Genomic DNA, 13056 nt, shown 5'->3' with positions numbered 1-13056 from the left:
TTGAGAATTGCAGGCTCTCACTGGGTGGTTCTGCACCAAACCTTATTGGGATATGTCGTTGGACACTGGTAACTGACTGGTTAACATGAAAATCAAGGGTACAAAAGGCTTTTCTGTCCACCACAGCAGCCATTTCGTGTCGACAATGAACAAATGTTATTGCGTAGCAGTCTTACCACATTTGATGTACTGAAATAAAACTTTCTGAGTTTCTCTTTCTATCGATATCAATTATCTGGGGTTCATCAAACATAACTTACATGTGTTCGAAACCGGAAAGGTCTTTTGTGGTAGCCCTGTATTTTCATTCTGTAGGAAAAGTCTATTTATAAACTGTTACATTCTAAGATATCTGAACTTGAACTGTCTGCAAGTACTCACATGAGGGGTGGAAGCTCTGTCTCTTCATGGGGTAGGCGTCGAGTGGAGGGGAGTGCGAGATGCTGAGGTTCATGATCCTCAGTATCTCCGTGGGAACGTTGGTAGGCCTGGGCTCGGTGGGGATCACGGTACCCTGACGGTAGTTCTGAATTATCTCCTTGATTGCGTTGAGACGGAGTTCTCTGTTCCTGGAACGAAAGAAAATACACTTTGACGAAATAATCTCTTTTACTTACCAAATGACACAGTCTTCGGTTCACAGTTCAAACATGAAAATGGTGCAGGTCTTCTGGCGTACACTTTTCACAATAGTAAGTAATTTGATGGCTGAGGTGTTCTGTAACTTATTTGATAATTATCTTACAACTACTGTTCGCGGTATTCACAGAGACTAAAGTACAACAAGTCAGATGATCATGATCTCATGTAGGATTTAGGTGTGTGTCTGTCGTCAATTCTGTTTTGTCTTAGTCGATGGCCAAGAATCGTACTAGCTTGACGTAGTGTAAGTTGCGTGTTCACTTAAATACATCAAGTCTATAAAACGTCCAGATGTAGACTTATATCACGCTTCTTCAAGGGCTTAACTACCACAAAATAACTTTGGTCTATCAAGATATTCTTGAGCAACATCAGGCTGAAATCCCTCTTCAGAGTTTGCACACGAGAAATTCTGTTTTGTCTTAGTCGATGGCCAAGAATCGTACTAACTTGACGTAGTGTAAGTTGCGTGTTCACTTAAATACATCAAGTCTATAAAACGTCCAGATGTAGACTTATATCACGCTTCTTCAAGGGCTTAACTACCACAAAATGATTTTGGTCTATCAAGACATTCTTGAGCAACATCAGGCTGAAATCCCTCTTCAGAGTTTGCACACGAGAAATTTAACTGATTAAATTGTAAGACAGAACAAATTATTTGTATTTAGGCGACTCCACTTGTTACTGACTGCCCTTTTACTGTACCTACTATTTTAACCCAATACCTAGATACACATGATTGAGCTTTTGTGACTTATTGTCAGCACGACATTTTGTTCGTTTATTTGTATGATTTTTATTAAAATACAAATTCAAGAATATCTCTAATATCTATATCTTATTCGTTTTTATTTGTTATAAAAATGATTTTTTAAAAGGGCGGCTTTTTTCATATTTTAAATCTCAATACAATTTTTAGTATCCACATAATGCGTATAATTACTTTAAAAACCAACAAACGTACTAGAGTATTAGCTCACATGTCCGGAATTATTTATTTCCAGATAGTGTTCTTTCAAAAATAGTCTTTTTTCTAATTTCACTCAAATTTTGTATTGTATTGTATTGTATTGTATTTATTAACATTCCATGCTGTTGATACACTGCTTCACAGCTAGAATATGGAACAAGTAAAAAAACTTAATACTATTATAAAGTCTTAATTTATAGTCACAGTCTAGATGAAATATACAGGGTGTTTCAAAAATACGGGGCATAATTTCAGGTATGTATTTCCCACATGTAGACAATCAAAATAGTTCATTACAACATGTGTCCGGAAATGCTTCATTTCCGAGTTATGGCCTTCACAACATTGAAATTCACCGGAACGTTTTTCTTTCCGCAGGTCGTTGTCATTACAGAAGATGTTCAAAATGTCCACCTCCTGCTTGAATACAGACCTCACATCGATGTCTCATTGACCTGCGAACACGATCCCAAACTCCAGGAGTATTGCGTATGTCCTCAGAACATGCCACAATTCGATTCCGAAGGGATTCCAAATCAGGTACCGGAGACGAATAAACCAATGATTTTAAATGGCCCCACAAGTAGAAATCGAGAGGGTTCAGGTCAGGTGAGCGTGGAGGCCAAGCAATTGGGCCACCTCTACCTATCCATCGATCAGGAAACCATCGATCCAAGTACCGGCGAGCCGTACGACTGAAGTGTGCAGGAGCGCCATCATGCAAGAAGTGAATGTGTTGACGATTGATCAGTGGAGTGTCTTCTAAAACATGAGGTGTGGTGTTTTCCAGGAAGTTTGTGTACGCCTGCCCCGTAAGTCTGTTTACAAGTACATGGGGTCCAACTAATCGATCACCAATGATACCGGCCCACATGTTGAGGGAGAACCGCACCTGGTGATGAGATGGAACAGTTGCACGTGGGTTTTCATACGCCCATACATGCTGATTGTGGAAATTTGTTATGCCATCTCGTGTGAAATGTGCTTCATCTGTAAATAATACTAAGGTAGGAAAGTTCGGATTTACACCACATTGCTGCAAGAACCACTGACAGAACCTAACTCGTGCAGGGTAATCATTCTGCTGGTGACAGGGCCTGTACACGTTGCAAATGAAAAGGATACAATTGATACTCTTTCAACAGTCTCCAGACAGTCGTATGAGGAACATTGACTTGCAACGCTACCCTTCGTGTGCTGATAGAAGGAATCATGTTCACAGCCTCCAGAATCTCCTCCTGTACTTCTGGAGTTGTAGTTCTTGGTCGTCCCCTTCCCAAACCAGGAAAGTTAAATTTTCCATACTCGCACAGACGGTAATGGAGACGTACAAATGTCTTCTGATCTGGACATTGTCGTTGTGGGTACCTCTCCTGGTACAAACGACGAGCCAGCGCAGCATTGCCGTCCGCCTTACTGTACATGAAGTGTATCTTTGCCAGCTCTTTATTTGAATACATGTCGCACAGTCTAACGCCTACACAACACTGAATGTAACCTTCGCCTCGGAATGAACTGTCAGAGTGCCCTCTTAATGTCTCCTTTGACGGCAACGACCTGCGGAAAGAAAAACGTTCCGGTGAATTTCAATGTTGTGAAGGCCATAACTCGGAAATAAAGCATTTCCGGACACATGTTGTAATGAACTATTTTGATTGTCTACATGTGGGAAATACATACCTGAAATTATGCCACGTATTTTTGAAACACTCTGTATAAAGACGAGGTTTACAATATGGTCTAATAGTACAACACAAAGTTTTAGTATCAATTTCATGAAGCGTTATTGAATGTCATGAATTCACCTACAGAATAGAAGGCGTGAGAAATTAGGTACTTCTTTAATTTGGCCCTAAATAATCTTATGTTTTGAGTTTCATTTTTTATATCGATAGGGAGGCTATTAAACATTTTTACTGCCATATAACGCACTCCTTTTTTATACCACGATAGTCTTGCCGATGGAGTATGAAAGTCATTTTTTGATGCGTATCTATGCTATGAACTGTTGAATTAGTTACAAAGTTTTCACGAGTTACTTTTCGTGACTTACGCCTTTTAAAAAGATCCGATTCATATACAGGGTGGCGCATAAGTCGTCATACAGGTAATTTACATTTATTTACTGACATTTATTGCAACGTCATTGACATCTTACCGCATGTGTAATAACTGCCAAACTGGACAACTGCAAAGATAAAAAACAGAATTAAAACCTAGAATATAAATGAATGTAAATGAAAAGGCAACATCATCTGTATGGCAACTTATGCGCCACCCTGTAGAATTTCGAAAATAAAGTTATGGGGTAAGGACTGGATGTCTTGTGGGATATTATTTCGGCCTGTAGAGGTTAAGTAAACTGAGGAAAAACCTGCTTGAACGTAACCGGCGTCGGGATTCGAATCAGTGAGCATGCACACTGTGGACGGGGGTTGTGCAAGCAGCCAGCGACACGTGCGTAGGGAGCAGGGGGGCGCGGAGCTACGGGCACTCGGTCACGTACCAACTTGCTCCACTTACTCTGTTACAGTCTCATTAATTAAAGACCTACTTAACAACAATGTATTGCGACGGTTACTTTGCTGTGGGAACAAGCCTGATGACATGTGACATGTGACAGTTGGCTTTGTCTTCAACAGCACTGCGTTCGATTTTTATCGCTGACTTTCTCAGTTCTGAAAGATAGGGCCAAGTAAAGCTAATCAGCCATTCCAGGCAAACTGGGAATTCCGATGAAAAAGTATTTTTCAGAAATATTTGTTTATTACTAGTGTTAGGCCCAATTGTATAAAACTCCCTGACTAAAGATCAACTTTGATCGTAGATCGAAAAGTGAACCGAGTTCAGACACTTCTTCTATTGTATAAAACTTTTCTGCGATCAAATTACCTTGGTTCAAATGCAATCTAAGTTCAAGTGAAAAGGATCTGGCAACATCGCATAAACAGGTGAAATACGTGATGCGCGGACCATGTTATACAGGTTTGTTCAGTGTTGCCAATCTAGCGACTTTAACTCTTTTTCAACAACAATTTCTTTTAACTTTTATATTGCTTAAATAGGGATTTAGTGACCTTTTAGCACCCCAATAGTGACAAAATTTAATATTTCTTTGTTGATAATGAGAAATCTAGCGACTTTACAGCTACTTTTTGGCGACTTTCCGTATATTCTGTTAGAGACACTGGTTGTTTTGTGCAATGTAAATAATGGCGAACAATAAGAAGAAGGTTGACTGTTCTCCGAGTTGTTAACATGTTATGGTGTTTGATACTGCTAAACATATTAAAGTTTTATAAAACGACAATTTTCCTTTACTAATACAGTTAATTGAAAATTTATGAATGTACCTATCATATCCATTAATAATTAATGGTTGTTATAAACATAATATAATTATAGGTTATGTTATTTGATACTGCTGAACACGATAGAGCCTTATAAAATATAAGAATGTTTGTGTATTAAGGCAAGAAATTGAAAGAAATATATATAAATGTACCTATCATATCTATTGATATTAATACTAATGGATATTTTATTTGCACAATCTGTCACTCGTATATTTCAAACAGAAAAGAAATAACTGAACTTGGATCATCTAACTTAATCGGAGAAATTTCTTCAGTCAAAGTTGACTTTAGTTTGAGACAAATTAATCTCAGATTAGACTTTATACAACACAAAATTCCAAGTTCAGCTGAAACAAGGATCAATTTAACCTCTGATCTAAGATTAAATAGTTTATACAATCGGGCCTAAGACATAGATAAGATTCTAAATTTAAATATTCTAATGTTTTATTTTCAAAAGGAAAATATTTTACAAGTTTTATGGGCATTGGATCTAAGTGATCTTGGTTAGGTAATGGGTAGGGAAAACTGTTGTACCTTTAAGAGTATTATCATAAAATGTAGGCTGTAAATTTCTAAAATTTTATAAGGAAATGAACTCAAAATTGGACAAAAATTACAAGGTACCACAACAAGACTTATTAGAACTTAAATATCTGATAAAAGTATGAAAAAAGTTACTAATAATATTTTTTAGAATTCACTTTTTACTTTAAATTAAATTTTCCAAAATTTGAAAATGTTCACGCATATTATTTCGTAACTCCACAACCATTAGAGATAGAATTCTGAAATTTTGTACACTGATTTAACATGCGTTTATGCAAACGGTAGACTACAATAATGCCCATTTCTTTGAAAATAGAAAAATTAGGCCACAAAACATTATGTAAATTTTAATATATTTTTATATAGTACAAATAAAAAATTAATTGTATTAAAGTAAACATCTCTATATATCTGAGTGTAGTCTACATTTCAGAAATAAGAGTTTATTACATGCAGGAAAAATATTAAAGATGTCAGAGAGACGATAACGAAGTTATGGTTACCAAATGATGTAACTGCAGATTTTTTTTAATACTCCGATAAAACTGGTTTGAATAATACTATTAGTAACCTTTTTTTATACTTTTATCAGATATTTAAGTTCTAACAAGTCTTGTTGTGGTACCTTGTAATTTTTGTCCAATTGTGAGTTCATTTTCTTATAAAATTTTAGACATTTAGTGCCGTATTCATAGACATTTTTAGCGCGAGTTTCCGGTGGATGATCAGCGTTTTTCGTATTCATAAACCAGTGTTAGCGATAGGATATGATTTGAATTCTGTACTAGTAACCAGTGGATAGCCGGGGCTAGCTTAGTACGCTCGTAGCGCGTGCTGCGAAATGTCTATGAATAGCACCCTTAAAGCCTGCATTTTCTGATAATATTTGTGGTCGTTCACATACATTCTCCCTTGAACACTTTTCACATTTTATTTATTTATTTATTATTTTTTTTTATTTTTGGAAATAAAGATTTTTAAATGAAAAAATAAAAGCTTGAAATAAGAAACTCCGGGTGATCTAGCGAGATTGTATTTGGCGAGATGTGGCAGAGGATTTGCCAGAGATTATCTTCTGACATTCGCGTTACTGTTGGCGAAAACCTCGGGAAAAAATCAACCAGGTAATCAGCCCAAGTGGGAATCGAATCCACGCCCCAGCGCAGCTCCGGATCAGAAGCAAACTCCCCTGCTGCCCGAGGTACCCCGTTGGCAGCTGGTGCGAGTACTTGAACTTTTGTAATTGAGCAGTAATAGGATGATTTCTTGTCCTCTTCATCAAACATAATAACCATCGTTGTCATAATCATAGTAGTAATGATTTCATCGAGTCGTCTTCTGCGGTCTCGCGATCATGTTGGTGGTCGTTGTGTCTAGGAATGCGGGTTCAAACCCGGCCGAGAACGATCTATTTTAAAGAGCGGAAAAAACCTTTTACCATAGATTTCACCGGGACAAAAGTAAAGCTGTGGATCCTATGTCGTAGATTTATGACATGTAACGAAACTCTGTCTCAGATAGAAGGCTCTGAGATAAATTCATGTACTCCCTCCGTTCCAAAATATGGTGTAGCAACAAACAAAACAAGTTTGATTATTGCGCAAGCGCGCACGAAATGTTTCTCGATGTGGTATTCTGTTCAGTAGTGAAAGGACTATCAGACAGTGCAGTTGTGAATGTTTCTAATCTTCTGTAGTGCATCAAACTACACTATTTAAATAGTTCATTATGAACAGAAATCAAATGGGCACCTGCTCTGGTGTTCCTGTTGCAGAAAACGTAACACCAACCCAGTCAATTTTGAACCGAACATCTAAGGCACAACAGCCTTACAAAAACGGGTTATAATTTATTGCAGTTTTTATTTTAATTTGCCTCTCTCAAAACAATGTTTGTTCTTTCTTTTATTAATTTGACATCACACAGAATGAAATGCAGGCCTACCCAATTTTTATGTTTTTCTTATGTTAATTTATAAATAATTATCCAGAAGTTTATTAAAGTGTCTACACCTGTGTAGTAACAGTTAGCGAGGTTGACCGCGAAACCAGATGGCCTGGGTTCGATTCCCGGTTGGGGCAAGTTACCTGGTTGAGGTTTTTTCCGGGGTTTTCCCTCAACCCAATATGAGCAAATGCTGGGTAACTATCGGTGCTGGAACCTGGACTCATTTCACCGGCATCTTATCTCATTCAGACGCTAAATAACCTAAACTGTTGATAAAGCGTCGTAAAATAACCTACTAAAATAAAAAATGTATTAAAGTTACATTATATTACTGAGAACTTTAACAAATGTGTACCATATTTTGAAACAGAATTAATGACATCTTTCTATACTATATTTTGGAACAGAGGGAGTGCCATTTTTCGCCCACATTGAATTTCGACGCATTTGTAAGCTTCGTTAAATCCAGTCAACTTCGCTTATAGTGAACCTGTAGGGACTCGAATATTTGGTTAATTATATTCGCAGTTCACTGTAACCGAAATGTATTCCTTTAAACCAGATCTGGGGGATTTATGCGTTGGTTTCACGGCCAGACGCGCTGACCGTTACTCCACAGGTGTGGATATCACCGTAAAAAAACAACTTGTTACGAAACCCCAACATTAGAATATAATGTGTTAGTTGGAAGATCTGAGGGGAAAAAGACCTTTGGGGAGGCCGAGACGTAAATGAGGGGATAATATTCAAATGGATTTGATGGAGGTGGGATATGATGCTAGGTTCTGGATTAATCTTGCACAGGATAGGGACCGATGGCGGGCTTATGTAAGGGCGGCAATGAACCTGCGAGTTCCTTAAAAGCCATTTGTAAGTAAGTAAGTATATTATTCATTTATTATTCTGTTATTCTAAGGCAGTGGACAATTGGAGTACATGTTTATGTATTATGTATACGCCCATTGATTTATAATTAATTTTATGCTCGATCATGCCGAAATGTAGTAATTATACACCTGGTAGCAATCCTTTAATGCATGTCATTAAAGTACACCTACTCATTAAAGTACAGGTGTTTTCAGACAATGACAACTCAGCTTACAGGTGTTCAGCCAATAACAAGTCAGCTTTGTACCGTTATAAAACCGCAAGCATCGATTATTCTCGGATATGCAATCGAAAGAGAATTAGCGAAAAGTCACGGAGGCTGGAAATCCAATACTGTCGCAGAAGGTTATGTTCTGTTACTATAATAATTAGCGTTAATTGTAAATAATATTCAAATAAATTCAATTTGTCATCTCGTTTTTCAATGTCGAATTCAATAATCAAGGTTATACCAAGTTTAACGGGATTACACATGGTCAATGACATTATTGTTTCTCGGAAAAAATCAATACTTTCGCGTCTGCGCACATCTCACAATTCACGACCTAGAACAAGGTCACTTCCGATCTTGTCAGATACAAATAAAATGTATACATCTGAATACCGGCAATTTCAAGTTATAAATATGGTCGAGCATAAAAAGTCGTATGAAACTCGCCTATAATGGTAATTAAGAAGCTCGTATGAAAATTATGAAACGAGCTTGCGCTCGTTTCATAAACATCCATACTCGCTTCTTAATTACTATCATTAGCCTATAGGCTCGTTGCATAATGTAGGGGAGACTGTTGTACCTTTAAACACTTTTCACATTATATATATATTTTTTTAATTTTGGGAAATGAAAATTTTTAAAAGAAAAAATGCTTGAAATAATTATTGAAGGTTCCTTTACAACTTCCTGTGTGTATTTTTCTGTTTTACAGATCTATTAAGGATGGAAAAATAAAATGAAGGGATATGTAATGTGTTCAAAGGTACAATGGCTTCGTGTACCTTGGAACATTCCCTCTTGTAAACTGGAACACATGGAATATAGGTGGGAATAGAGCTGTAAAAACTGACAATCATATTTAAAATGTATCTGCCATCATAAACCAGAGCAGGCTTCTCTGATTGAGATTTTATTTCCTGGAGGAGCAATTACTGCTTCAACAGCTTTCTTCAAGGCATTCGGATCAAATGGGGGCCTCTTAACTCCAGACTTACTACGTAACATGATCTTACAATAAAAGAAAAACAAAAACCGATAGTATTGTGTACTTTGGAACATGTTCCATGAGATAAGATTTTTGTGTTCAAAGGTACAAGAGGGTGCACTTTTAAACAAATATGGCTCCCAAAACTAGAAATTCGAATAAATCATGGAAATTAAAATATGTTATTACTCATCGGACGATAGGGAACACACCGTACTTGAAAGGTATTAACAAATACAATTTGGTTTCGTGTTAGAAAACATATATGATCAACGAAATGTTTACTTTTGGTACTAAAAAAACTTCTTTTGACCACGGAACTCACACTTTGCAGTAAATCAAACTGAAACCACAGTCGCGAAGCTTGAGGTGATTTTTTGCAAATCTCGTGATAAAGCGCTCCAAGCGGTTAGCAACTAGAAACAATAGACTGTCCACGGTCGACTTTGGACTGTGTCGTATTTCCATCGAGTGCTAGCTCGTTGCGTATTTCACATTGATGCTTGTGAAATGTTCATTATTGGTTGTAATGAAAATGTTAATGGCTAAAATACAATAATTTGAATAATAATATTTTACTAGAGACGTAGAAAAATTAAGTTTGTTTTAATGAAATTTATTGATCACGTTTTATTTTCAATTCTGGTGGGATTATTATTGCTTAGGCCTACTTTTTTTTTTCAAAGGATATGTTTTTAATTATAGCTGTTAATGTTGTTGTAATTTTTATTTGTTACTTTACTAGAAACGTAGAAAAAGTCTGTTACAATGAAATTTATTGATCACGTTTTATTTCCATTTCTGGTGTGATTATTATTGCTTAACCTCATCCCACTTTGTTAACTACGTAAGCCTACACTACAAGTAACGGTACACGTAAGTTACTCCATTAATTCATATTTCCATTATTATTGTTGTAAAGGGAAATGCAAATTAATATTTATTGATTTCATAGTTAATTATCGCTATAATCTTGAATGAGTGAAACGATTATAGTAAATTTCAGTTCGTTTTGCACAATCAAAAATAATATTAACCTATTTCTTGCAGGTATCTTCGAGTTTATGGTGGAATTTAATATACTTCATTAAAATAATAAATTAACTTTATGCATTTAATATTTCAATAATGGAAGAAAGGTGTTAATTTTTCGTAAAGAACACAACGAAAGTGTAACATATTTTGTCGTCTACTAGGAGAGAGATCTGCGATGATGAGGCGATAGTAGCGATCCTAGTGGTGGGCAACTACCCATGTTTGCATTTTTAGTACATATTGAGCGTCGCGACTGTATATAGTAGACTGTGCTGAAACTACGACCAGAACTACTTAGCGACTTTCTCTATAATCTACTTCAGTTTGAGTCCTCTACGTAGCAGCAAAAATTAAAAAACAAAAAATATTCAAAGGTACACTATGCTAAAGGTACAACAGTCTCCCCTACTATTTTCTTCCTCCTGAAAAAAAATATCTTATTTACTGTCATATAGGAGGTTTCATAAAAACAACGACGATATCATTTCGTCCTCTGATTATTATTATTATTATTATTATTATTATTATTATTATTATTATTATTAATGCTGATGATGATGGAAGGAGAATATGTAATAGGAATTATGTACAGTATAGAAGTGGTAAGCCGCGCCCGCTGCTATTGGCTGAGATGTCGGGAAATCAAGTGACGTCTGGTCACCCTGCCCAGATGTCATTCAATCGGGCCCGGCTTGTTGTATCCTGTCTCAATTCATTCATCTCTGGCCGGGCGGCTCATTCATGATTCGCCGGGACGGGCCACGTCATACACGCGTCTGTCTGCGTGCGTGTCCGGCCCGACTAGTCCAAGGCCGCCCACCGCGTCTCTTTAATCGCCGATTGTTTTCCCCAACCCATTCAGTCTCAGTATACTGTTTGCTAGACGTTTGCGAGCTTTAATTAATTTAATGTACAGGGACATCATTTTATTTTTACTAACATTTCTAATATTAACCTTTGGCTTAAAGATTGTGAACCGGAAACACCGTTTGATACCCCCTTCCAATGGAGTTCGATGATACTGGCGTAAGATACAAACAAATCACTTTACTAGGTGTAGGAGGGATGAAAAGTAGTTCATCCATTTACGTAAACTAGGAAATATCGCGATTTTGAGTTTGATAATTTTCATTAGGTTTTTCTTTAATCAAAATACAGTAAAATATTAACAATAAGTGTTTTTACTCACGAACAGAGCTGTCCGTTCGGACGTATTCATTATGCAGTGCGTATTATACTGTTTACAGCACATTAGCGTACACTATAGAGAAAGAAGTTAAATTGAAAAATAATCATAATATGGATATTTAAACACATATTTGAAAATGGTGGCCTTTCACCTCGATACAGGCTTCAGATCTTTTGTGCCTATTATCGCACTATATACTATTGTACCCAATTCCAATTATCTGTTTCGTCCTTCGTACTAGTAACTCATGTTGAAATAATTCTGTACCTACTCTATAAAAGAGTATCTTACGTACTGTAAATTAAATCTTCAATCCTACCCGATCCGAAAAGATAAAATTATTCAGACATGCTATTTTATTGTCCTTTCAAGTGGTTTTGTCGAGGGTCGTAATTAATTAATTAATGTTTTCAGAAAAGATCTAAGACAGCCCAGCCACAAAGGAACTGGCATAAGTGGGTGGGGGAAACCGGGATGCGATATAGGCAAACGGACGACAGTACCTGTGCGAGAGTATGATTCAATATTGAAAGCGAACATATTTATGGAACGTACTATACTCACTAACACAGTAGTGTTTGTGTTTACTAAGACTGTAAGGCGACTTTGACTGTATACGCTTGGTTCTATGTGGAGACGGTTGGAAGTTTACTAGTAGAGGGGGTGGGAGTGAAGTACATTCAGAAACTCAGGTACAATAAAAATTGAAGTAAAAATAAAGTGATGTCCCTGTATTTCTTAACGTGCTAACCATTTTGTCCAATATATTATTGAGAAGATTGACTCCATATGTAGATGAAATTACTGAGGATCATCACTGCGGTTTTAGGCGTAATAGATCGACTATTGATCAGATATTTTGTATTCGACAGATAATGGAGAAAAAATGGAAATATAAGGGTACAGTGCATCAGTTATTCTTAGATTTTAAAAAGGCATATGACTCGGTTAAGAGAGAAGTTTTATATGATATTCTTATTGAATTTGGTATTTCCAAGAAACTAGTTCGATTAATTAAAATGTGTCTCAGTGAAACGTACAGCAGAGTCCGTATAGGTCAGTTTCTGTTAGATGCGTTTCCAATTCACTGCGGGCTAAAGCAAGGAGATGCACTGTCATCTTTATTTTTTAACTTTGCTCTAGAGTATGTCATTAGGAAAGTCCAGGATAAGAGAGGGTTTGGAATTGAACGGGTTACATCAGCTGCTTGTCTATGCGGATGACGTAAATATATTAAGAGGAAATCCACAAACGATTAGGGAAAAGACGGGAATTTTA

The 13056-nt window shown here is 36.6% G+C and overlaps 1 protein-coding gene across 4 annotated transcripts in view; it reads right to left on the bottom strand.

Annotated features, from left to right (window-relative positions):
- The window catches only part of LOC138714729 (uncharacterized), a 153306-nt gene that overhangs the window by 28069 nt on the left and 112181 nt on the right, over positions 1-13056 (bottom strand). For all 4 annotated transcript variants that reach the window (XM_069846822.1, XM_069846821.1, XM_069846824.1 and 1 more), the window contains one exon: positions 382-569. In XM_069846822.1, coding sequence (XP_069702923.1) covers positions 382-569 — 188 coding nt within the window. The remainder of the gene's footprint in view (positions 1-381; positions 570-13056) is intronic.

Source organism: Periplaneta americana, chromosome 15 (assembly GCF_040183065.1).
Source record: "Periplaneta americana isolate PAMFEO1 chromosome 15, P.americana_PAMFEO1_priV1, whole genome shotgun sequence".
NCBI lineage: Eukaryota > Metazoa > Arthropoda > Insecta > Blattodea > Blattidae > Periplaneta > Periplaneta americana.
The sequence above is the reverse complement of the archived record's forward strand: the minus strand, read 5'-3'. Positions and strand labels throughout refer to the sequence as shown.